The 24434-nt window shown below is 43.0% G+C and overlaps 2 protein-coding genes across 4 annotated transcripts in view; both read right to left on the bottom strand.

The window, feature by feature from the left end:
• Nucleotides 1–1785: 1785 nt before the first annotated feature.
• Nucleotides 1786–18733, bottom strand: LOC135233730 (versican core protein-like). The gene is made up of 8 exons (XM_064297530.1): nt 18494–18733; nt 17606–17694; nt 15777–15847; nt 14029–14397; nt 12274–12448; nt 11343–11470; nt 8729–9088; nt 1786–4589 (listed from the first exon to the last, which is right to left on the bottom strand). Exons 2-8 carry the CDS (start codon nt 17659–17661, stop codon nt 2530–2532), a joined length of 3219 nt encoding a protein of 1072 aa, XP_064153600.1. The 5' UTR covers nt 17662–17694; nt 18494–18733; the 3' UTR covers nt 1786–2529.
• Nucleotides 18734–22056: 3323 nt separating this feature from the next.
• The window catches only part of LOC135233183 (DNA repair protein XRCC4-like), a 71155-nt gene continuing 68777 nt past the window's right edge, over nt 22057–24434 (bottom strand). For all 3 annotated transcript variants that reach the window (XM_064296483.1, XM_064296485.1, XM_064296484.1), the window contains exon 8: nt 22057–22754. In XM_064296483.1, the coding sequence (XP_064152553.1) occupies nt 22646–22754 (109 nt within the window). In that variant the 3' untranslated portion in view covers nt 22057–22645. The remainder of the gene's footprint in view (nt 22755–24434) is intronic.

Genomic DNA, 24434 nt, shown 5'->3' with positions numbered 1-24434 from the left:
TCACTGCATTAAAATTACGACACTGAAGCAGTTTTCACAACAGTCACTGCATTAAAATTAAGACACTAAATTCATTTTCACAACAGTCACTGCATTAAAAGTAGGTCACTGAAGCAGTTTTCACAACAGTCGCTGCATAGTCACTGAATGCAGTTATAGAAATGACTTCTGTCCATATTGCCAGCTTCCTGGGACTACCTACACTTAGAAAGTCTTGATATTATAAGCAGGAAAGCAAGGTTTCTCTCAGTGAAAGGGCTGCCATTAAAAACAGATTCCACAGCCAAGACAAAATTAGGTCATTCAGAACAAGCCTGATTCCACAGTTACAGCCCTGACTCTGACAATCTGCTTTCAAGGGCCCTGGATTTCTCTGCCCCATCCCGGGTGCAAACTTGTGCACTCTGCCGATGTTTCGATCAAAACCACCGTACTTCAAAATCATACAACTGTACTGCTTGCACTCTCCAGAGTGCATTTCTGTCTCATTCCGTTCCGCTAACGAAAGACCACAATTATAGGCTCATACCTTTTATCATCACATGATTCCTTCCACTCTCAATTGCTGCTGCACTGTGTTCATAACAGATTGTTAAAAATGAAACTAGAGAGATAGTATTTGTCATCAAAGCTTTATGCCACTGTGAAAAGTCTTCCCATAATAAATTTGATCTGTGGAGAAGACTGTTGTGCAACACCTGAATATTATTTAAATAAAGACTATGCCAGACACGGTAACATGCTGTTCAAATCAGATTTGTGACCGTAAGCAAAAAAAATAACTTGCAGCTATATATGAAAATGATGCGATATTTGAGCAGAATTTTAGTATATCTTATAACAATCAAAATTGCCACACATCCATTAAAGATCAATTCCATTTTAATAGTCTAATGAAGAAAAAATATTCCTGTTCAGAGAGTTCCAGCTAAGTACCAAAGAAGAAGAAAAACAAACCAATACAATAAAAAGAATAAGACTTCTCTTAGCAAGTTACCATACTGTATGTGTCAATGTGCAGAGCTGCTTGAATTTCACTATACATTTCCACAGTATGGAAAAAAAATGCAGCCTATTTCAGGACCCTGGACAGCCACAGCTTCCCTTAGCATATGCCTCAGACCTCCGTTGTCACTCAAGCATGCTGTTCAGCGCATTGTGTGTGGGCTGGAATACAGTCATGGGCTCAGCTGCACTTGTGTGACTATGTCAAAAGCTCAATTTCAATTAGTGTTTCATTTTACATCAATTTAAATTTGGTTCACCCGCATGTTATAAGATTAGCTGAACAGTGTTGAAAAAATCTATTTTTCTTAAACTCATCTCTAAAAATAAGAACATTAACAGAATTTTTTTTTTTGCCAGGAAAAATGTGAGTTAAACAACAATCTGCTCCTCATATACTGCAGTTTGAGAGGGGGGTAACTAAATTATTTCCATAGCTTACAGACAAAGATACTGCTCCAGTATGATCCCACAGTTAAAAACGTTTTCCAAAGAACAAATATTATTTAAAACTATTCCACTAAAGGCAAATCTCTAACATACAGCAAAACTGTTTTTGATTCACAGTCATTCCCTTTACATGAATGAATATAGCATAATCCTTTTCATGTTCAGTCTAAATATTAGTGATGTTCATAGATAAACTCTTTATCACACAGAAAGGCTGTTAATGTAACTTGAAGGCACTTGCTCATCATTTCATTATCAGTTTCCCAATTACAGCGACCCCCCCCCCCCCCCCCCCATTGACAATGCAACACTTTCAGTGGAGTGTCAGGGCATCTGGATCTCATGCAGACAGCACATGACCACTAATCCTATTTGATGCAAGTCTGACACACTTTTTTCTAGGGTAAGGAATGCACTCCTCATTTTTGTGCGTTTCACCACCTTAATACTCAATGAATATGTTCAGTCAGGAAACTCTAGCTGCAGCTAACCATTGGTCGGCCTCAGCAACCACATGTTCTCATACTCAAGCAATCACATGCACACATCACTAATGGAGCACCCATTTTAAAACAAGAGTCAGACCGCTCCTGTGCTAGTCATTACCTGCACTGCTCTTTGCATGCTCTGCTGCTTCAAGAATTTCTGCTCAAACAATTGCTGTGCTAACAATTTCTGGTGTAATAATCATTGTTCACCCTCCATCACCCCAGCTTCTGGATCTGCTTCTATGTACTGGGGGTGGGGTGGGGAGTTGTCCTGACTGAACTTTACTTATCTCATTTTCTACGCCACAAGTTACATTAATCGTTATAATTAAGGAAGCAAACAATTTTACTATATACACATTTTACTACCAAAAAATATGCTTTGGCAGAAATTAAAAGCTATTAATGTTCATTGACATTATCAGTTTGAATACAGACCCAGTGACATGTGGTTATGACAACCTCTAATGAAGCAAAGCGATACACATTATACCAAACGTGATTCTCTGGATAGGAACACAGCTGCTGTTTACACAAACCAATGTACTTATATTACACCAAAAAAGCCCAAGAGATTCAGGTACATTTAACTAACACAGAAAAAAAAATTGAGCTTACCTGATTGGTTAGTGTCTTGAACATTGACAACGATCACATGGACTGGCAGCCCACTAGGTAATGTGATTTCCGGAATAGCCGGTACAAAATCCTCCTTGTCGATCTTGGTCGTCACATGCGTGCCCTCTATCAATTCGCCGGTGCACTCTGGGATGCTGGTGGTGGACTCCTCCATTTTGACCACATCTTTGGTGGCATCCTCGACCGCCTCGCCCTCAGTGAGGACGGGGGGCCTCTCTGTGGCCGTGGAAACCACGAGACGAGTGTCAGATGTACCGGGCATCGTCGCGGGTGTCGCAGCTGCCTCTGGCTGTGATGTTGTGGAGGCCTCCTTGTACACAATGGCTGGTTTCCCTTCTCCTTGGTCTGCAGAGGTAGCCCCAGAGTATTGTGGCAAGGACTCCGTTGTAGGAATGGGCTTTGCTGCTGTGAAGACAGACTCGGACTCAGGGCTGGCGGTTGCTGACACACTCGCGTCCGTCACCTCGGGCACTGAAGATGAGGAAGGGGTTTGCAGTTCTTCAGCGACTGTAGTTTTTCTCACTGAGGCGACCGGCGTAACCACGTCCATTTTCTGTTCTATTGATGTGGCGCTCTCTGAAGAGCCTTTCTCATCGTCCTCTTCCTTTTGCACTGGGATGACAGGGCTGGGCGGCAAAGCGTCCACTAAGCCTCCAGTGCCTAACTCATCCAGCAGGGATGTCGCAGACAGATCCAAGTCGTAGTCGGGGAAGGCACTAGACTGGAGTCCCGTTGGAATCTGAGTGGGGACTTCAGGTTTCAGAGAATCAGGTGTGGTACTGGTAGGTAATGCAGCTGAAGATGCTCCACTCACTTCCTCAATGGGCTCCATGGTGGAACCTACTGCAGAAACATCCCCAGTGGGAACGGAGCTCTTAGCCACATCCGACACAGGAGAACCTGTGACTCTAAGTCCTGGTTCGGTTTCGAGACCAGAAGTCGTCTCTATCGTGCTACCATCCACTATAGTTTCATACGTTTTCCCATGTGCAGCAATCGGAGCACTTGGAGCGCCGGTGATTAAGCTGGAAGGCGTCACCATGCCCACTGAAAATGTGGTGGAATCCTCTGGAGGTCCTGTTTGCCCTGTGGGTCCAGCGACTCTCTCTCCTGCCTGGGTGCCCACAGGCTGGGCTGCAGTGATGTCAGCAGGCCCTGCTCCAGATTCCTGGGAAGGCGTACTCGCCGGGGCGGAGCTCTCAGTGGAACCAGGCTCTGACGACTCGTCTGTGGGTCGAGAAGGGCTGAGGGAAGAGGCACTGGAGACCGCGAGAACCTCGTCGGCGGATTCAGGCTGCGGCGTTGCGGCGTCGCCGTACCTCATCCCGTCCTGGACCTGAGCCGTGGTGTGCTGGAAGGCCTCCTCCACCGGCGAAGGGGAACCGGCGACAGTTGAGGGAGAACTGCCGGTGACCCCGGCCGCGCCGGTGTCCAGCGTAACCCCCGCTGCCGGTGGGAGCGCCGTGGGGGACCGGACTGGGCTCTCAGTGCCGCTGACGTTGTCCTCCTGCTTGGAGTCTCCCCTGATCACTGGCTCCACCTGGCTTGTGCTCTGTCCAACAAAAGTCTCGATGTCAAAATCATCATCGGTGGGCGTGGTCGCGGCAATGTCCGAGAGGGCCGTAGCGCCCGTGGCGGGCAGCAGGGTGATCAGCTCGCTCTCGTCCGTGACTCTCCGCCGTGGGGGGGCCATGCTGGCTGAGAACATGGAGGGCGGCTCTTCGGTGGTTCCCACGGTGATGCCCTGTGGGCTTCCTGGCCCTTCCGTGTGAAAGGGCGGGGACTGCGAGGGGTGTGCTGACTCGGGTTCGGATGCCAACGCAGCTCCCTGTGTTGCCTCGGCAGCAGCCTCCGATTGGCTCTGACTCTGTTGCTCGGTACCCGGTGCTCCTGTGCTCCAATCCAAGGAGGTCGTGGCAGGTTTAACTGTCAGCGGCGCAGAAGAAGCACAGGTGATGCGCTTCACAAAAACATCAACCCAGGACGTCTGGCTCACTCGCTGTCTACCTGCAGGTAATAAGAAAGAACATGGTGCGTTAATATCGCCAAATACCCCCAACCGCAATCATAAAAAGCAGTCAGTCAGTTACAACGATCAGTGAAGCTGTTTTTGTGCAACAGCACAAATTGATAGAGTGCAGTTTGGTGATACTATTTCATTTCTGTTTTTGACACAAAAGCACACATTTTTATCTTGCTTGTACCTTCTATTAACAGTAGACATTTTTTTTCAAGCAAATACACACAAACTCCACGTTTGGCACCTCAAGGTGTGTACATATATGTTTCACCTTTCTTCATACAGTAGTTTTTCAATAGTTATTACATCCATACTGACAATAGTTGTATTCCTGAACACACACACACATAAATAGTCAGTGCCACAGTCAGGACTGATTGTAAACTAAATGTGGAGGCAGCACTGCATGCATTATTTGCATAACTGTAGTGCCACTAAGGCTACTCCGCATATCTTTTATGAAACCATTATCCACTGGCAGGATAACTTTTGGGAGTTCCCAGCTCTGATTTCCCCTCCAATGGGGAGTGCCGTCTCTCAGTGAGGTACAGCCCAACATGCCCAGCAGAAATTAAATCTGAACATGCATTTGAGTCACATTGCCTTTCCATTTCAGAGTTAAGTACTTTTTTTTTACAAGGGGCCTGGTGTGGTCCAAGTCACATGACCAGCTCACACTATTTCATCCACCCTCACCAACTCCATGAGTCAAATTCATTATTAATCAATGACCAATTTTCCTCCATTGTCCCGGGGAAAACAAATTATGGTAAACAGGATGTGAAAATTGTCTTTTGTGGGAGGCCATGCTGAAAATGATTATGTCAGTTGTTTACCACGGCAGTAATTTAAGGAATATTTTCTCACTGAGGAGTATGTCTTCATCATTCAATGGCGTATGACAAACGCATGTGGCAACTATAGATGGAAACTTTCAAACAGAAATTTTCAAATATCTTTTTATTAGTCAAGATGGTCATATATAACTTTCTTAACAGTGAGAAAAATAATCATTTGCAGTTTAATAATATCATTAACATTCATTTATGTTGCTTCACGTCAACTCATTAGATCATCTGCAAATTATTTAGTCACACAGTGTTCTGCATATGTTTTGACGTGAATCAGACAGTGGCTGTGCCCCAGCTGGGATCGAATCCCGCAACCCCGTGGTTAGGAGTCCAGCCCTTTCTGCGCACTGCCACCCAGAAGGCCCGCAGTTGTGCAAGATCTAAGTCCTGTTGCTGTCGTCCTCCCACATTACACACAGCGTACAGTAGGTGAGGTGAGGGTGAGGGTGAGGGGAGGCCTATCCTCTCTGACTCAGCTGACTGCCTAAGCACACCCAGCTGCAAGTCATCAGTTACACGCTCTCCTTCGCTCAGCCACTGCGTCTGATGTAAGACATGAGGCAAATTTTTCCTAATAAATTTCTGATCTATTAAGTGCTCATAAAATGCATAATCTCACACGCCAGTGTACATTTAAAAGAGGTCTCTCTCTTTCCCTTTTCTGTTGCTCTTACCTTACAAACCAGCATTTGTTTTTGTCAGTAGAAACGGTGAAGAATTTTCCACGTAATGTAATAGGGTACTCAGAAAGAGAAGGATGGAGAGTGTAGTGTGGAAGACAGACAGGAAGTCCTGGAAGCAGTTTACATGACCCTCCACTGCAAAAACCAAAAACTAAGTCAACATCAACAAGTATTTTAGTCTCATATTTAGACTTTAAAATCTTATTTTTCATTAACATTTTGCTTAATGAGACAAAAAATATTGCCAACGAGGTGAGACAATTACCCTTGTCAAGCAAATGGTGAGTTAACGCAGGCAAATATTTTCTACTTGAGAGAAAAAAAAAAAGATTTTAAGTCTCATTACTAGACTAAAATGCTAGGTAAGACCGACTTTTCTTCAGTGATTTTCTATACCATCCCTTTATCACAGCCAACCTTAATTCAGATGACTCCCAGAGGATCATGGGGGTGGGAAGACCAAATAACCCTCTGTCCAAAGGTAGGAAAGGCAGGGTCAAAGTTCACTGTGAGCCTTCGACTTATATCAAGTCAGCAGGCAGAGGGGCTACAACAATATTGAAAGCACCTCCACAGTCATTCACAGAGACAGAGGGAAAAAAAACACATCTGTTAAAAACAGGAGGGATGCTAGCCTAGCACTTTTTATCTCCTACAAGTGAAAAAACAAGGAAGTGAGCTGTCCGACCAATCAGAACTCATTCATTACTCAATGATATCATTGTGTACTATAGCCTGTCCATGCCCTGCACAGGCACACAATACTAGGTTTGGGTCACTAAAGATTCTGCAATTTAAATCACTGCCATGAAAAGAATGGCTTTTGCTGTCAAGTGGACACCATACGGCCAATCACAGGCCTTCACATACAATTATCTACTGCATTATCAAAAGTAAATACAATGAATCCCCACAATTGGACAATAGCAGAACCAAGGTCAGAATGATTTCATTTTTTTTCTTATCATATTTCCACATTTAGATAAAACACATATAGATTCTTCCTCCCAGGAAGAATGTTCTCTATGAGAAAAAATAAACTTCATCTGAGGCGCTTCCAGACAGTATTAATCAATAATGACAAATTACACGCTGATTGAAATGCACAGAGCAGGAACCTCTGCAACAAGAGACCTAAAATATGACTTCTCTCCTGTCGGCCAAGGATAACTTTGTTGCCAAGGAAACAGTCCAAAAACCACAAAGAGATACAATGAGATCAGGGAAGCACTCGCTAACCCGAAAGCAGCGAAGGGTTCCTGGCCTCTGATAAAGCAGGAAAGTCTATTTCCCATCCATCGGAAAGAATGAAAATAAGAAAATTAAAGAACGCAGGAGAGCCAGGACAGAAAAGGTAACCCCCCAGCCCCCCCCCCCCCCCCCATCCTTAAGAGAGTTAGTGTTGTGAGTGCTTCTGTTAAGCCCTGAGTTCAGTAAGTGCAGTGGTGTGAGAAACGTTTGCCTTCAGGCTGGGAGGGAGGTGGGGAGGTTGAACATCCAGAGAGGTGACATCATCGACATCCCGGCCTGAGCCACGTGTCCCGCCGTCTATTGATTCTGAGCCACGGCCTCCTTCATTACTGCTTCCTTTATTTAACTCTTTGAAGAGTAGGTTTATTGAAGTGCTCTTTTTCAGAATTCTAAGTTCTGGAACTCTACTGCTTTCAATCACCAGTAGTGACTGTTACATCAGCATTAGAATGTTCAGTTACGAGCATTCAAGTTGCACATTTGTGATCTTACACCTCAAGGGTTAGTGAGTCTGTACTCCAGACTAATGAAGAGCAAAACTGTATCCAGCACTAACACCGAGACACAGTGCTGAGCACACAAGCTGAAATCATACTCTGCACTGATACGGATACCACATATCTCACTGACTCAGAGACGAGACCACACAATGACAGGGAGTTCACACCTTGTATTGATACAACAGTTTTGCACTGGTACAGAGACAATACCCTCACAGATACAGAGAGACCATATTGTGCACTGACGCCAAACACAGGTAATCAGCATATTGTTTCATTCACAAAATCAGCAGTAAATACAAATTTTACATTATGTGAGCAACTTTAGGTTTATAAGTATCCTATAAACCTCAAGGCGCAACCTTGATTAAACCTCATCCCTTAGCAAATGCAACACATCACTACCTGTTGCACAACATGATAATCAATCCCCAGCATCCACATTTCTTATTGGCTAGTTGTGTGTGGGGGGAGTGGCTATGTGGCCTCCGGAAGGTCACTTTCCTGAACGCATAAACATTGTATTGCACTTGTTATAAACAACTTCCTCCTCGTAATCTTTCTCTTCTGTGAGACCTGGCAGATAATGTCAACAAAGAGTTTATTAAAGTCCTCTATTAACCTGGAGATACCATAATTTCATTAGCAATATCCTGCATAAGCTTTCAGCTTGCACCAGATACATCCCAAATGGTGAGATCCGTGTGTGTGTGTCACAGCAGACAATCAGACTATTATTAATGTTGTTATTAATATTATATATAATAATAATAATAATAATTAAAAGCTGGCAACAAAAAAAAAAAAGGAAAAGGTGCTTCTAGATGTGTGGCTGGTCAGCAAAAGCACTGGGGTTTGATTCGAAAGCATTCCTGATCTGAGAATGACGACTGCATCCAAGGGTTACCTCTGAAGCAGTAGGCTCCCAGCTTCGAGGTGGGCTCGGGGAACCCCGTCTGGTTTCGGTAGCGGTACATGGTCCGGACGCCGATCAGCCCGCCCCCGCACTGCTTCCGGGGGTGGGAGACGGGGAGCCGGGCGCTGCCGTCGGACAGCCAGCCGTAGTCGCAGCGGTCCAGCCCCTGCCTCCAGGCCGCGTGCATCTGGCCGGGCGTGGCCAGCGCGGAGCTCCTCCTCTCACACTCCTCCCGCGCTTCCTCCAGGGTCATCTTACGAGAGATGGGCGCGTAGTACACCTCACCTGAACACGCAAACAGACATACACACGTTTGAGGGACTGAGTTATACTTACAACGCAAAGGCCTTCAAATGAAGTTGAAGCATTGTTGGCCGGACATTAGCATTAGCATTAGCATGTTATCAGTGACTCACTGATCTGGAGCAATCATCACCTTTTGTTATGCATTTTTCAATGACAGCAAAGCCTTTTGATTGGCTCATGAGGAAGAATTTGACATCTCACTTTAGCTCCGCCCATTATGGTCTTCGCAAAAGCCTCACACCAGTTTTGACAATTAACCACATATTTTATTTGATGTTTCATCTAAACTGGGTCTTCATACCACTAGAAGTGGCTTACTTTGTCATGCTGTGATAATTTCTCTACGCAATTTATTGATTTCAAGTTCTGGAAGGCATCTTGTAAAAGCATAAAAAGTAGGGGGCACTGAATAATACTGTCACATATTCCATTTCTGTACTGTATAAGCTGATTAAGAGAGTGAAATTATGCAACAGAGAGACTGAAATCTGCACTGGAGGACAGAGCATTACCCAAGCAGTGTGATTTACTTTGACTGTGCGCCGTTCCAATATAGCCCTGTGTGCTGGAAGACTTACAAAGGCCATTTCTGCTCTATAAAAATGGTGAGTGTTTGAGTCTCGTTCCGATGGTCCATTTTCTTAATGTGTTTGTGAATGTTTGCAGTTTGTCTGGTTTGTCTCTAAATTGTTAATTATACACTTCATAAACACTTTTTTTTCAAAGAGAATTAAGCCCCCCCCCCAATCTATTGAACTCTAAAACATACTTTAAAAATGAATAAGGAGCATAAACAAGAGAAATATTTCTTTTATATTTGGGCGTAACTTTTTTTAAAAGTCCGAAGAGTCTCCATAGAGTTGAGGAGATTTACTGCCCGATGATATGGACATCGCTTTTGAGCATCTCAAACAGAATTCCCAGAAAACCAGCCTCTAGACATATTAATTATAATAAGGCAGAGAAGGGTGTGTATGTTTTCACTGCATGGCTGGTGCCAGGGAAAATCTCTCGTTTACTAATCATTTATCAAGTTTGAAGCCTAGCTGTATGAACTCTGTGCAAAACAGTCTAACCCGAGCGCCTCTGCATCCAATTCAGACCTCCGTGTTAAAGTGGTTCGCAAAGCGCTCAAGTACTGCCCATATTTGCTCACAAGGAGAAAACAGATGAGCATCATCCATGTTGGCAAAACCAAAAAAGGGGACATCGAGTTTATTTCCGCGTTGTGCACGGGGCAAAAAACATTGCTTTCCATTACAGGCCTAAATCCCTTGCATGATTTGATAAATACAAAACTTTTTACAATCAGATGAAGGGAACAGTCAGTTCCCTGAACTGTCAGACAAACGCCAACAAAGCACAGACTATCTCTTTGTACAAAGCTAGTGGCAGAACTTGGACCGCCGAGCATCCAAGAACTAAAGAACATCTTGGCTGACTGGAAGCTGTTTGAGGTCCAGAAAAGTGGAATCTACATGATGTTTCACTTACAGAGAACAGATGTTAGAGGTGTGCCAGCTTACCAGCAGTGCCTGACCTTTGTTTCTCCGGAATTTGTTATCATGTAGGCCTAATTTTTTGGCTGAAATGCAAAGTCCAGGGGTTTGCCGGTTCAAAGCCTCCTATTGGATTTTTTGGAGGTGTACTTGCCATGAAAACAGGTGCAGCCCCTTGGGAACAGGCAGCAGTGCTATTCCCCGCATTTCAGCTCAACAGGAACTGACGTCGGAGGCCATAAAGGTTTCACTCACAGTCAGCTCCCATCTACAAAGCTGATTTTAATCCGTTCAGGTATAACTCAAATGACTATACGTCCAATTCAGTGATTTAGAGTTTATATTGCAGAGTTGAAATCATGGGGGGAAAAAAGCAAAAAAAGATAAGCAATCAGCTACACTGAGCGGTCCATTTACTGAGCCAGAGCATTTTAAGGTCTCGTATTTGCTTGGGGTTTTTAAAGGTTTAGTTTCTTGTAATAAATTCCGTATTTCAAATGCAGCGACTGGTAGTCTGTTTTACAGCTACAGGAGAAAAGGATTTAATCTCTTAACTTCTCGGGTGGTTTATTACTGTGTATACCAGCTTTCTTCATTCAATCAATCTCTCTTCCAAACTCTCCCAAAAGTGTGTTGCTTGAAGAATCTGGAGCTTATCTCATGTACCCAGAGTTTATTTTCATGCTGTTAGCCGAGACCAACCCAAGCCGCCCAGTCACCATTTGTTTCCTTACCGTCCAGCTTGTCCACGTAGCAGTAGACGTCGTAGGTCTCGGTGGGGTTCCGGATTCCATACGTTCTGACGCCGGGTTTTAAATTTTTGTCCCCATAGCAACCGGCCCTGGGTTTCGTGATGGGATATCTAGGAGGAAGACAGTTCTCATGGCTCACAGCCTACAGCGTGCTCAGTGCACAGACAAAATACAGGGCTTATTTGAAGTCCAGTGCACTTCTGGTTCCAGTGGCACAAACACAGCCTGGAGTCTATGACAGGCAAGGTAAGTCAGACCTGGTTCGTTGTCAAATGTTACTGGTTGTATAAAGTTGTCTTGAATTTGGCTTAATCTTAAATCTGACTAGGATAGATTAATTTACATTGAATCATGGGTAAATTAAGACAATTATTCTTGTAGCTCGGGGTGGTTTTCAGGGTGATTATTAAAAAGCACAAGGAATTTGACTGGGGAATTCATGACAGCAATAAAATCAATGGACTGATAAGGGAATACCTCTGAGCTTAGATTGTGATCACTCCCCTTTGTTAAGAGTGGAATAGCTCACAAATGTTTCTAGGGCGTGCTCATTCGTAAATTCCGTATCAGGTTGTGGTCCTCCCAAAAATGAGAATTTTCTGAGTCAAAGTTTAGGATTAAGAGAAATATATTCAAAGTTACCAGATAAATCTATTCAAAATGGTACAGGTCATAATGGCCAGACAGAACTGATGCAGTTTGGTGAACTCATAGACACTTTAGTTAAAATATGCACCTAGGGTATACTGATTGCTTCTAAGCCAGAGTTGTTTGCTATAGAGCATGACAACTATTTCACTCCATCTTGCCATCATCCCATTCAGTTATGTCCTTCAAAAAAATTCTCAGATACTTCCACGCTCCACGACTACAGATGCATCCCACAGGTGAACCCAGAGCGAATGTTTCTCACCTGACTGACTGGTCCGCGAGCCAGCCAGCGTCGCACTGGTCGAAGCCGTCCTCGTAGGCCGACCTCAGCTGACCCGGGGTGGCGATGGTGGCGCCTACACTGCCGCAGGCCTCGGTGGCCCTCTGGTAGTCCAGCGTGTACCGGCTAGCGCTTGCCCGATAGTGAAACACAACACCTGCCCGCACACACAGACACACCGGACTTAGAGGAAGGAAACGGCCCATTACATTACATTACATTACAGGCATTTGGCAGACGCTGTTATCCAGAGCGACGTACAACAAAGTGTATAACCATAACCAGGAACAAGTATGACGAAACCCCTAGAGAGAAGTACCGGCCCAAGTGCAGGGAACAACCGCATAGTTCAACTTGGACCCTGAATGTTAAACTGATTAACACTAGCCCACTATACTTTAACTACTAATGGCCACGTTTATACAGGGCTTCCCACTATGAAATGTGTGTGTGTGCGTGTGGCTCCTTGTCTGTTCATAATATGCATTTCAATTGTGCATTAGCTAACAAATGATAAAATTTCATTATATGTGTCATTGTGTACCAAGAATCACAAATGATCCAACCCGAAAGCAAAACATCCCAACATTAACTAAGATATTCAATCACAATTAAAATGTATCAAGCTAATGTAATTCATGTTAAAGCATTCATGTTAATGTTTACATCCAATAATGGATCGAATCTTTATTTCTAAAGGTTTTAAAGCAAATTGATCGTCTGTGCATAGCATGACATATTAGAGTGAAACAGAAAACTCTAGAAAGCCTGAAGCTGAGCGGGCGTACGCTCGGTATTTTATAAAAGGGGAATTCAGCGCGGCTGCAGGTGCGTGACACCGCGCGGTGCCAAAAAACGCGCTGCCCAGGAAACCTCCAGACGCGACAGCTCCAATGTAAGCAAGCCAGAGCACTCGAAATAAACAGGACACAATAAACAATGGAGCCAAAAAGGGTTTATTTAGCAAGCGCTAGCGCTAGCGCCCAGGTAACAGGGACAGGTTGAAATGGCAGCCCGACGCGAATTCCACCGTTCTGCGGAACGGCACTGAGGAGGACTTCATTCGCATCAAAACGGCAATTCATCCCGTCCCTGGTGCCCGAGTGCCATCGCCGCTCCGTGCTAAATACATTGTCGCCGCTTTATTGAATCTTTGAAATTCCGAGTGCTCCTGTCTGCTCACACTGGGTTAGTCACTCTGTTTTCTTTAAACAAACTGAGATAAAAGCCCTTTGAACACGAAGCCATTCTGTCAGGGACTGCCGCCGTTCACAAGTCGATACGCTAACCACGTTTATACGCTTTAACGTGAGTGGATCTTTATGATTCATTCATGAAGATGAATCACAAAGACTGGAGAGGCCATTTAAATAGAAGCAGTCGAGATTCATACTCATACTCACGGCCAAATTCTGAGTAATGAAACCTCACCTTTTCCGCTACTCTCCCTTTCTAAGCGTTTTATTTATACATAACCAGAGACTGGTGCAAATGTTAGGGAAGAGCCCCAATAAACTATCATTATTATTATTATTATTATTATTATTATTATTAACTGAAAAAAGAGCTCCCCAGTGCAGTGAAGTACAGGTCTTGTGCTCTCAGAGAGAGAGAGAGAGACAGAGACAGATAGAGAGAGAGAAAAGAAACAGAGAAAGAGAGAGACTGAGAGAGATAGAGAAAGAGAGAGGGGGAGAGAGACAGAAAGAGAGAGAGAGAGAGAAAGCAGGCACTCACCGCTGACATCCAGAGAGACGGTGTCCTGCGTGTCCTCGATTCCGTACATGACCTCGCAGCGGTAAGTCCCCGCGTCGCTGGCCCTCAGCTTGACCACGGTCAGAGAGGCGTCCCCGATGTCCTCCGGGTGGCTGGGCACCGACACCCTGTTCCTGTAGCTCGGCCCGATCTTGATCACCCCGTTCTGGGTCACCAGCACCACGCTCTCCACCCCGTCCTCCATCTTGGTCCACTTGATGCGCAGGTAGTCCGGGGTGGCGGTGCTGTTGACGGCGGGCTCGACCGTGGGCATGGTGGAGAAGTGGCAGGGCAGGACCACCCTCCCCGAGAGAGAGCCGATGACCGGCCGCATCACCACAAACCGGTCCGCTGGCAGGGGCAAGAACACGGGCATCACCCCTTTACACTAATACTCTATAGGACGCTACTCGCAACTACCCTACACCATTTAGCAGATGTTCTTTCAGCTAACCCCCAGGGTTTGAGTTACAAGCCCAGGCCCATAACCATTATACTACACTGTCATCCCTACTTGTCCAACTTCTTGCTTAAAAGAGACCTGTAGAACTTAATTACAGACCATGACATCATACTGAAATCATATAAAATAAAGGCAAATAGACAGTGTTTGAGATGTTCCTATAAATAAAGTTATTGCTCAAACAAGAGAGACATGGTTTATGTTTTGAAAGGGGGGCATTTTGATTGGAATAAACATATAGACTTTTACAATCTTTTTTATGGTTAAAATAAATACTAAATTACTGAATGATTCTGTAAAGCTGACCACACTATTAATACAGCAGTCAGTGCTGAAAAGTCATGGTAAGTTCACAAGACTTATAACTAGAAGGACAAGGGGCTGTATCCTGGATAGCATCCTACTAATTCTCCATATTTACTTGTGGTAAACAGTTTGCTCTGCATAATAGTCAAAAACTTATTTTAATCCCACATGTGAAAACAAATCTCCTACAGCCCCCATCACTTTTTTTTCTTTTGCTTTTTCACACAAAATGTGTTGCTCTTAACTAGACAAGGAGGTCTGTTAAAAAAAAGACATGTTATGGGTTGTTTTTAACACATCTGCTTTGGGAGAGCTTACAACGGTGTACCATAAAGCTCAGACATTACTCATTAGGGAGAGAAGGGCCTGGCCACATCCACAGGCAACAACATGGGCCGCTGAGCTGCACAACAGCCTCCACACCAGAAATGCCTTCCTTTCTCTGACCCAGTGCCAGACATGACACCATATGACACCAGACATGACACCAAGGGGTGGATTTCAAACTGCCTTTCCCTGAAAGGCTGATTCAGCCGACTTGTTGAACGCATCTGGAATGTGGCAGGGCTGCAGGGCTGTCCCTCGGGACATATTTACCAAAAGTCCTTATCAGACCACGCCCAGGAACTAACTACCTGTTTGAGGTAGTGACCAAAAAGCAATAAAACTGAAAGGGGCTTGATCTCATCACCATGTGCTGTTTAGACGTAGGCTGCGCTTTGTGGAACTCAACATTATTCCAGCAACATTGTATGTGTTAGCTGGAAATCTACAGAGCAGCTACACTGCACATGAACAGGAAAGATTTGCAGTCTCCTTTCTTTAGCACTGCAGTAGTAATGTTCTCATAAAACAGCATTGCTGTCCCCAGAACATATTTCAGTAGGTTTGCCATCTCACATATTCATTATAAAATGAGAATGTATACTGCAGTGAGTTGAAGATTGATTTTGCATCTTACCAAGTCCAACCGTCGTGTTGCAGAGGAAGGACAACCACAGGATGTGTTTTATATTAAATATCATCTTCATTCTGTCGGAGAAAAACAACAACATCGCCAAATCCATCACTGCACATCAATGTGTGCTCATAAAACACTGGCATTGTTCATTCATGCATAAGCTCACATTTTACAAAAGGCAAGAGATCAGGATGCTCTGTTGATCATTTACATTAATCATTGGTACGTGGGAATTGTCTCCTGGGAAAAGGGCGCTTTTCATTGACGATGCCCTGCAACTCTTTGTTTGGCTAGTCACACTCTGTCTGTTCTGTCCTCTTCTGATCTGGGGGCCCATTTGATAGGCTGGCAACTTCCTCTGAGAGGGTGAGCAGTGAGTGGGAGGAGCCTTTGCCCCTTTCCCTGTGATTTCAGATATAGTTTTGAGAGACAAAGGTGGGACACTTCTGAACTTCACTTGCGCACATCTAAATAATGAGCACATCTTTCCTGCTTGGGATAGGCCTGCATGCATCAAAAATATATTTGACCCAGAATTGTGTTTGAATATTCGGGAGGCTGCAGACAGTAGTGCACAGTACAGAAGGGAATCGATGCTTGGGGTGCAGCAAAAAATGTAAATCCACTGTAAAAACAGAGATGAGCCACTTCTGCTTTTCAGGGAATCTTTAAAACAGGAGGCAAGATATTGCATCTTACCCTCCCTGCTCCTTCTCATCTGTACATTTACATAAACGGCTGTGATCTTAAGAAAATAAATCTACCAGCAGAAATATAAGGAATAGCCAATAGCCTATTACCCCTTAAATAGACATCGAAAATCCATGCATCGCGGAATTTAATCATTGCAAAGCTTTGAAATAACAGTTTCTTGGTCGGATCTATTGGAGCAGTATAACCTACTACATATAGGAAACGGGAATACCCCCTAAACCACGTGGTCCACGGGGTTATTCCCAGGCACCGTTCGCTCATTCATTGCCTAGACCTCACCTCCTTCCCTCGATGCGGCGCGCTAGGCTTTGATCTGTCAACCATTCTAATACGGTAACCCAACCCTAATGATAAAGCTTCGGTATTCCCTCGGATGACAGTTGTTTATTTTCCTTTCCTTATCTCAGATCATTCGGATTAAAGGGGCAATGTCGACTCATAAAGGCATTACTAAGAATAAACGGTGACTTTTGTTCAGGATACACAGTTTTGCCACTGCATCGCAGTTTTCTAATACAAACATTTGCATTATAGTTTTTTGAAAGGGACACCATTAAAGCTATAGCCAACAAATGCATAATGTTATAAACCATTGGTTATTTATCCAAACCAGAAAACGGCACAGATACGTTGGGCTAGCGTGCAGCCTGGGAAGATATTTGAGGCAATTCGGTAGTTAAAACTGGTGACTAGGTGTCCGGTTTAAGTACTAAAAAACGATACTGAGATAACAAGAACAGTCGGGACAGTTCTCCTTTCACAAACATGCTCATACCCTAAGCAATGTATATCACTTGGACTTAGTCGAACTTTCCAACCTGTTATGCATCAGTACTTACAGTAGGCTTCTATAGTACACAATAAGATGGAATCGATATTATATCCATTTTTTACGCGCGCGTACACTCATACGCGCGTGCGCACACACATACATGTCAGAATGGGACATGTCAGTCACTGCAATGTAAAGATGTCAAATGATAAATAAATAAATAAATCAGGGATAAATGGCAGGTGTGGCATCCAAAGTCTGTTCATGCATTTCTGAAACTCTTGTTTTCTTGCAAACTTTCGCTACATTCAAAAGTCACACCCGATGCCACCGGCATACTTACTGGCGTAGGCTATTCATTTTCAAGATTTTATTGCGTCCGCTGTCCAACTGTAGCATCAGTTGGTTCCCCGCTCTGCTTTTCCTCTTGTGCTGCATATACATTTTGATTGTAGAGGGCACATTCAAATACGAATTACGAATGCAATTAAGTCTAAAGTTTCCCTCTGTACATGTATTATTTATTTTATTTATTTTTTTTTTTTTTTGAGAATATCATCAAACGTATCACATCTATTTCCAAGAAGTCTACTAGGACGAAAAGTTTCGTGCTGTCCCTTGGTGATATAGCCTAAATGAACAAAGTCGCCGCTTTTCCACGCAGCAAATAATGATTCCTAAACAGAATCGTCATGTCATTTAAATGACCGCTTAATAAATTATATTTATGAAAATATAGACAGTTTTATTTTATATTTAGGCGGGGAATATTTCTTTCATATTCTCAAATGGAAACACCCTCGTAGCGTCAGGCTAATGTGATGCTCTATCCTCTAAAGACTAACACGGGAAGGCTAGGATCATTTCTAGGAACTGACTACTGGCATCCATCAGCCGATTCAAACTTTTAAAAACTGCAAAGGCTGGATAATCTATGAAAAAGAGATAAATAAAGAGAAAATTAAGACATTGCATGTATGTAAACTTTAGCCCAAGCGTGTCCTCAAATCCCCCGGTCATTTAGGGTCACCAGCCTGTACGCAATGAGAGTCTTTTCAGCTTCAGGTATTTGCCACTTATTACAAATATACCACAAATATCCTACGTGTAAACATATTGCATGTTTGCATTTCAGCTTTCCCTTTATTTGTAGGCAATGTTTAATAGCACAAAGATGACAATGCAATTATAACGAAAAACAATCAGAAAAGGGGGGAAATAAGAGTAATACCTTGGGCAGATTTGTAATTCCAGAAATCAGGATCCGGCAAACTTTAAATCGTAAACCCTGAATTCCAGTAAAGTGCCCGCCTGCCCTTACATTCAAAAGCCCAGGGTCCCGTCCTCCACGCGCAGGGCGAGCAGTTCTCCTGCGTGGAGCGCGCGGTTCAACTTCTCTTGATGCTCCGGCCGCACAGGTTCCAGTTTGCAGTCTGTACTGATCCAAACTAGAAGATCCAAAAACTTTACACGACTGCAAGTTCAAATTCGATTTACACCCACAATTCTTTCGTCAGTGAAAGAGGAGGGGCACGGTGCTCATCCTAAAAGTGAATGGGGGGACAGCCTATAATTAAAACCTCTGAAATAATCAGCTTCTTTTAACAAACAAATGCACGTTAAAACAACGCAGCGCTCTTCAATCCAAAATCTTCTGTTAGTTTTTACTTATAGTTGGACTCTAGATATATCCAGGCAGAGTCTAATATTTAGTTTGAGGCATTAATTGCTTAATTTTAGATGGAGAGCCCCTCAGTGCAATATCCATGCAGCATATTGAATGTTTAACGTTAAACTTACATTTTGCTGAACTATATTTAAATATAAAATTTGTAACAATTAAAATATCCACAAGAATGGATAAATGCGAATAGCTCCTGAACGTTAGGCAACCAAAAGAGACGGAAAATGCTTTTCAGGATGCGCGATGGACAGCGCTCTCCTTTGCGCTCTCGAGGAGCGCCGCTGAAAGCATGACGGAGCGGGTCTGGAGATGTTGAAATATTTTAGTATACACAACCTGTAGAATATCCATCGTCTGCAAGGTAACACGAAAACTTGTTTTTTAAAAGTTTATTCCTCGGCCATGGGCAGAAATTTGGCAACTACTCCAATGCATAGCAAGGTGCCATGACATCAACTCTTTGCGCAACAGCATATTCCAGCCAATTCAGTTGACATTTCCACGGGAAAATTATACCGCTCCTGCAAAATACACACCTACAACTATTTATCCCAAATACTGTTGCATGATGTGAGAATGTGTAGTAAACTAGATTAAAATAAATACAAAATAAAATGAAATAAAAACTTTTGGCTAAACTAGACATAGAACATAGGTATGCCTACGACCAGGGGCGACGCATAAACTTTTATACGGGATGACTCCCATTTACTATTTCACTAAGCTGTCTTAGTCGCCACCGCTGCCCCGTGGGGGACATCTGACAGTGGAGTCACTTTCCCAACGATTTCCACAGGGGGGAGAGACCGGACCACAGTTGGTTAACAGTCAGATAAGGATTATCAATGTCCACCACTGGGATATTGTTAGAAGAAAACAAGAGATTGGGTGGGGGGTTGGGTGGGTTGTTGTGCACCCAGTCGGAAAGCATCTGAAAGATAATACCAGTTAGTAGTCCTTACAACCTGGCAGCCAACTTCACTTTTCAATCTCTCTCTCTCTCTTTTTGTAATCGAAGGTGATAAAGGGTACGCAGCCTCAATCCCACGAGTAAAAAAATGAAGCGCATTTGGAAGGATAATCATTCAGCTGAATTCAAAAAATTCTTCCCTAGTGTAATAAGCAATAAAACAAATAAAAAAATAAAATAAATAAATTGACCATCGAGCAGGTGCTTTGCGGATCGCCAAATGCTCATGGCATAGTGTCAACTACTAATTAATATTAAGCAATCTCATTAAAGAGGTCCAGTAATTTTTGTTTTATTTATTTATTGGTTTAATTGTTTTGTTATTTATTTATTGTTTTGCTATTTGGGGGTTCAGTTATGTCATTAAAATTAAGATTTCTTCAGATTTGGACAAAAACATGACCACAACATAACTGCTGTGAATCATACATTTTGGATTGGCTGAGTCTAAACACAAACATAAAAAACCCGTTTTGTGAAATGAATCCTTCATGGAAAAGTACGATATTACCGACATATACCTCATATACTAATTAAAACCGCACCCGAAAATCTGAGAACGTCCCATGTCACACCGTTTCTTCAACCAGTTTGACTGACTGAGACTCTCTAGTCGGGAAGAACTTTAAGTTTGACGCATGCCATAGTGATGCTTGTGGATTTTATTCTTCCCCTGGGAGCTAAATGCTGCAGTGAGCATAGGTGTGCATCACCGCAGGATGATCTCTCTCTCTCTCTCTCTCTCTCTCTCTCTCTCTCTCTCTCTCTCACACACACACACACACACACACACACACACATACATTTCCTTTTAAGGTGCAGTAGATATGTTCAGACAAATGTATTATTTGTTATTTTTCACACCATTTTTAGGAACGGGATAAATGCTTATACATTTAGACAATAACATCCACTCTCCAAGTGGAATATAATAAAATTTTAAAAATTAAATTAAATTAAATTAAATTAAATTAAATTAAAAAATAATAGTATTAACAATACAAATAATAATAAGAGCATCAGTAGTATAAGTAAGTTATTAGCATTACTCTTAGTACTAGTATTAAGGTATTAATGATAGTTCTCCAAATGAGTGTATAGTTTCACATGTTGGGCCTAACGAATGCACCTTTAACACCCGCTGGAAAGCGAGCACACAGATTGGACCCAAATTTTATCGAGGTGAAGGCCGACAGCTGTTAGGTTTATTGTTGTTGTTCATTCGCCATTAAACGATGTTACATCACCTCTGAGTAAGGACAGCTGGGTGGCAGTGCTCCACACATCATACACATCACACTGCATCATCCAAGACAGCTGTAGGTCTCCCTTCCAAGTACTGTCCCAGCCCCTCCGCAGCGTAGAAGAGGGATACCTGCATGGCCATCCTCTCTGTCTGGACATGCAGAGAGAAGTCACCCGCCTGCAAGCTGGAATTCCTAATAGCTTTTTTATTACTTTCAATTTGACCACCTGATTGGCTATCTGCATGGCCAATGGGCTATGATACTTTGACTCAACAGCCAGCTGGATTCCCTGGCTAAGATGAAATAGAGAACTGTCCTGTCTTTCACGCAGCCATTCACCAAATAATATATTAAAGTCTGCTATAGCCTAATAGGCTAATAGGTGCCCAAAACCATCTGAGCCCATGACAGACCTACTGAGAAAATATATTTTCTGAATGTACGTACTATGTTAAAATCCCGATAAGTAAAAAAATAATAATAATTATTATTATTATTTTTTTTTTTTTTTTTTACATCGGTCAGCTCGTACACTGAAACTAGGGCAGTGCATGTAACAGGTACAGTGTTTAATTTGACTGATATAATTGTCAGTTGAAACTGACATTCACTTCAGTAAAGTTGAATATTTATTAAATATGAAATATTTCACTATAGTGGCAACTGTTTTGTATATACTCTAGCTTCCTTGTGTCTGTGTGTGTGTGTGTGTGTGTGCACCTGCATGTGTGTGCACCTGCGTGTGTGCATTTATGTGTGGTACGTAAAACTTGGATGGACTCTGTAACTCATCAGTGAGTGAACTATGAGAAAAGCAAAAAAAAAAGCAAAAAAAAAACCCCCCAAAAAAACAATGAATACCAATAAAGCACAAATAATAAAATCAAACAAAATAATATAAACACGTCGACAGACTTTATTTAGGGCATACTCATCAAATGAGTAGCAAATTTTTTTTGGAAAGTATCAAAATCAAACATTACTTTTAACAAATATATGAGCAAATATTGAATAATCTTACTTCATTTTTACTTTATTCAGTCAGGGAGAGAGCAAAGAGGGAAACAGATAGAGAGGGATAAATGGTGCTATGATTCCCCCCCCCCAATATGCGGGGGACTCCATTATGGCTCAAGAGCTAGCTGCCCTAATGGCTGCACCACGCATCTTGTCATCAATAAAAACATATTTCTGTCATATTAAAGCAGTTCCCCAATATTCCTTAATAATCTAATAAAAAAATAAACCTTTGGTAAAACTTCAGGAGTCCAACACTTCCTGGTCAGGACCCCAGTCATTTTGTTTTAAATCAAAATAATTACACAAATAGACGTTTCGTTTTCGTATAATCTCCACGCAACACGTCAAGTTTTTCTAATAGCTTTGGATGGACCATTGAGTGTAACGTTGAACATTCACACACCAATAATAGGAATAAGCTCACATTTTTAAAGCACCTGCAGAGAATGCCTGGGGGAGGGGTTAGAAGTCCTCAAACAGACTGTCAGTCTTAGGGTCGGGCGTGGCTACATCTGCAGACTCCTGAGCCGTGTCCTGATTGGCCTCCGCTTTCCCATGGGCGGCGTCCTTCCTGGAATTAAAAAGTTCTGTGTCAATCATTATGACCTCATTACCTCCATCTGTCACCTCTGCAGACCATAATGGTTGCTGTCGCATGGAAACAGGTCATTTAATAAAATCTGATAAAAATGTGGGAAATGGGGATTGCCCTAATTCAATGTGACTCCAAGACTGCTCAAGGTGAACTTTATTATCCCACAAGGGGAAATTCCCATTTCCCATTCCCATTTAAAATACAGAGGTACACTGTACATACACTAACAAGCGTGCGCGCGCACACACACACACGCATATCCGCACACGTCAACAGAATATCCAGTGCAATGCTAGCAATATAAAATATAGATCATATACAACATACAATCTAAATATATAGTATACACAATCAAAATACCTAAACCTAGTAATATAGGTGCACATCTATCTATCTATAGTAATCTAATAGCTGCAGGCACAAATGATTTGCTGTACCTTATTGTTCTAATTTTCTGCTGCAGGATTCTGCCGTTTGACCTGCTGCTCATTCAGAATTTCAGGTGGAGAGGATGAGTAGGATCATTGAGGATCTGATCGGCCTTTTTTAAAAAATAAGCTGTCTTGATCATGTGCTGCAGTTTGGCATGATCTGGAACGCGCATGTTTCCGAAGGTACAGGTCAGACAGAACGCTCTGCGAAACAGATTTGTAGACCATATGGAGGATACGACGGTCTACTCTAAAGTGATTCAAATTTTAGGAACCCTACCAGTGCTGTGTCCTGATGGGGTTGCCATCCAACCCCATCAGGTGGGGTTGGATGGTATTGAACGCACTGCTAAAATCCACGAATACAATTTTGAGTCTGCTCAAGGTGCTCATAGATGTTATTAATCATAGTCAGTAGTGCGTCTTCAACGCCTCTCCCTGGACGGTAGGCGAATTGGTTTGGATCCAAATGAGGCGAAACCTCAGAGAGAAGTTGTTTTAACACAATCTTCTGAAAACATTTCATCGCTACAGATGTTAGGGCAACTGGGTGCAGGTCATTAAATTCCCTGGGTCTGTTACTTGTTTTCCCTCCTTACTGTGTATACTCAGCCCGGACTAGACGAGGTCGAAGAGAGAACAACAGCTGAAGTCATAGTGGTGAAGACTCTCAAACTCAAGGGGGGGGGTAACATTAATATTGCAAAACTTTGTACCCGGAGGACTCTTCTTAAAAAGCGTTGCATGCCCTTTCCCCAAACCGACTTTAAACTATAATAAGTCGCAGGTACCACTGTTCTTCCCAGGCACCCTAAATCTTTAGCTGCCCACCCCCGCCACATGAGTTTGGACCCTTGGGGACAGCAGAACCGGGGCCCAGCTCCTGGAAGAAGGGCATCCCATCCTTGCTTTGTCCAATTTACGCCAAAGCCTGGCTCTGTCTGCCCCGTAGCGTGGGGCTGCTCATTGACGTGGGTGTGTGGTAATAGGGCTCAGCTGTCTTTCTGTTTCTGAAAGAGAGCACTCTTGTTTTCCCTCCTTCGATTAAGCTGCCAAGCAGATCCTGCAACTGATAATCATGTACTAATGGATATTTTTTCCATTCTTATTTAAAAAACAAAAAAAACAAAAAAAAAAAAACAATAGCTTTACAAATATAGCTGCTGGCGTGAGTCGCTGGTGTGGTTGTCATGAGGAACTAAAAGCAACATGAACATCTCAGCAT

This window comes from Anguilla rostrata, chromosome 10, assembly GCF_018555375.3.
Source record: "Anguilla rostrata isolate EN2019 chromosome 10, ASM1855537v3, whole genome shotgun sequence".
NCBI lineage: Eukaryota > Metazoa > Chordata > Actinopteri > Anguilliformes > Anguillidae > Anguilla > Anguilla rostrata.
Note: the sequence above shows the minus strand (reverse complement) of the source record. Positions and strands in the feature narration are given on the sequence as shown.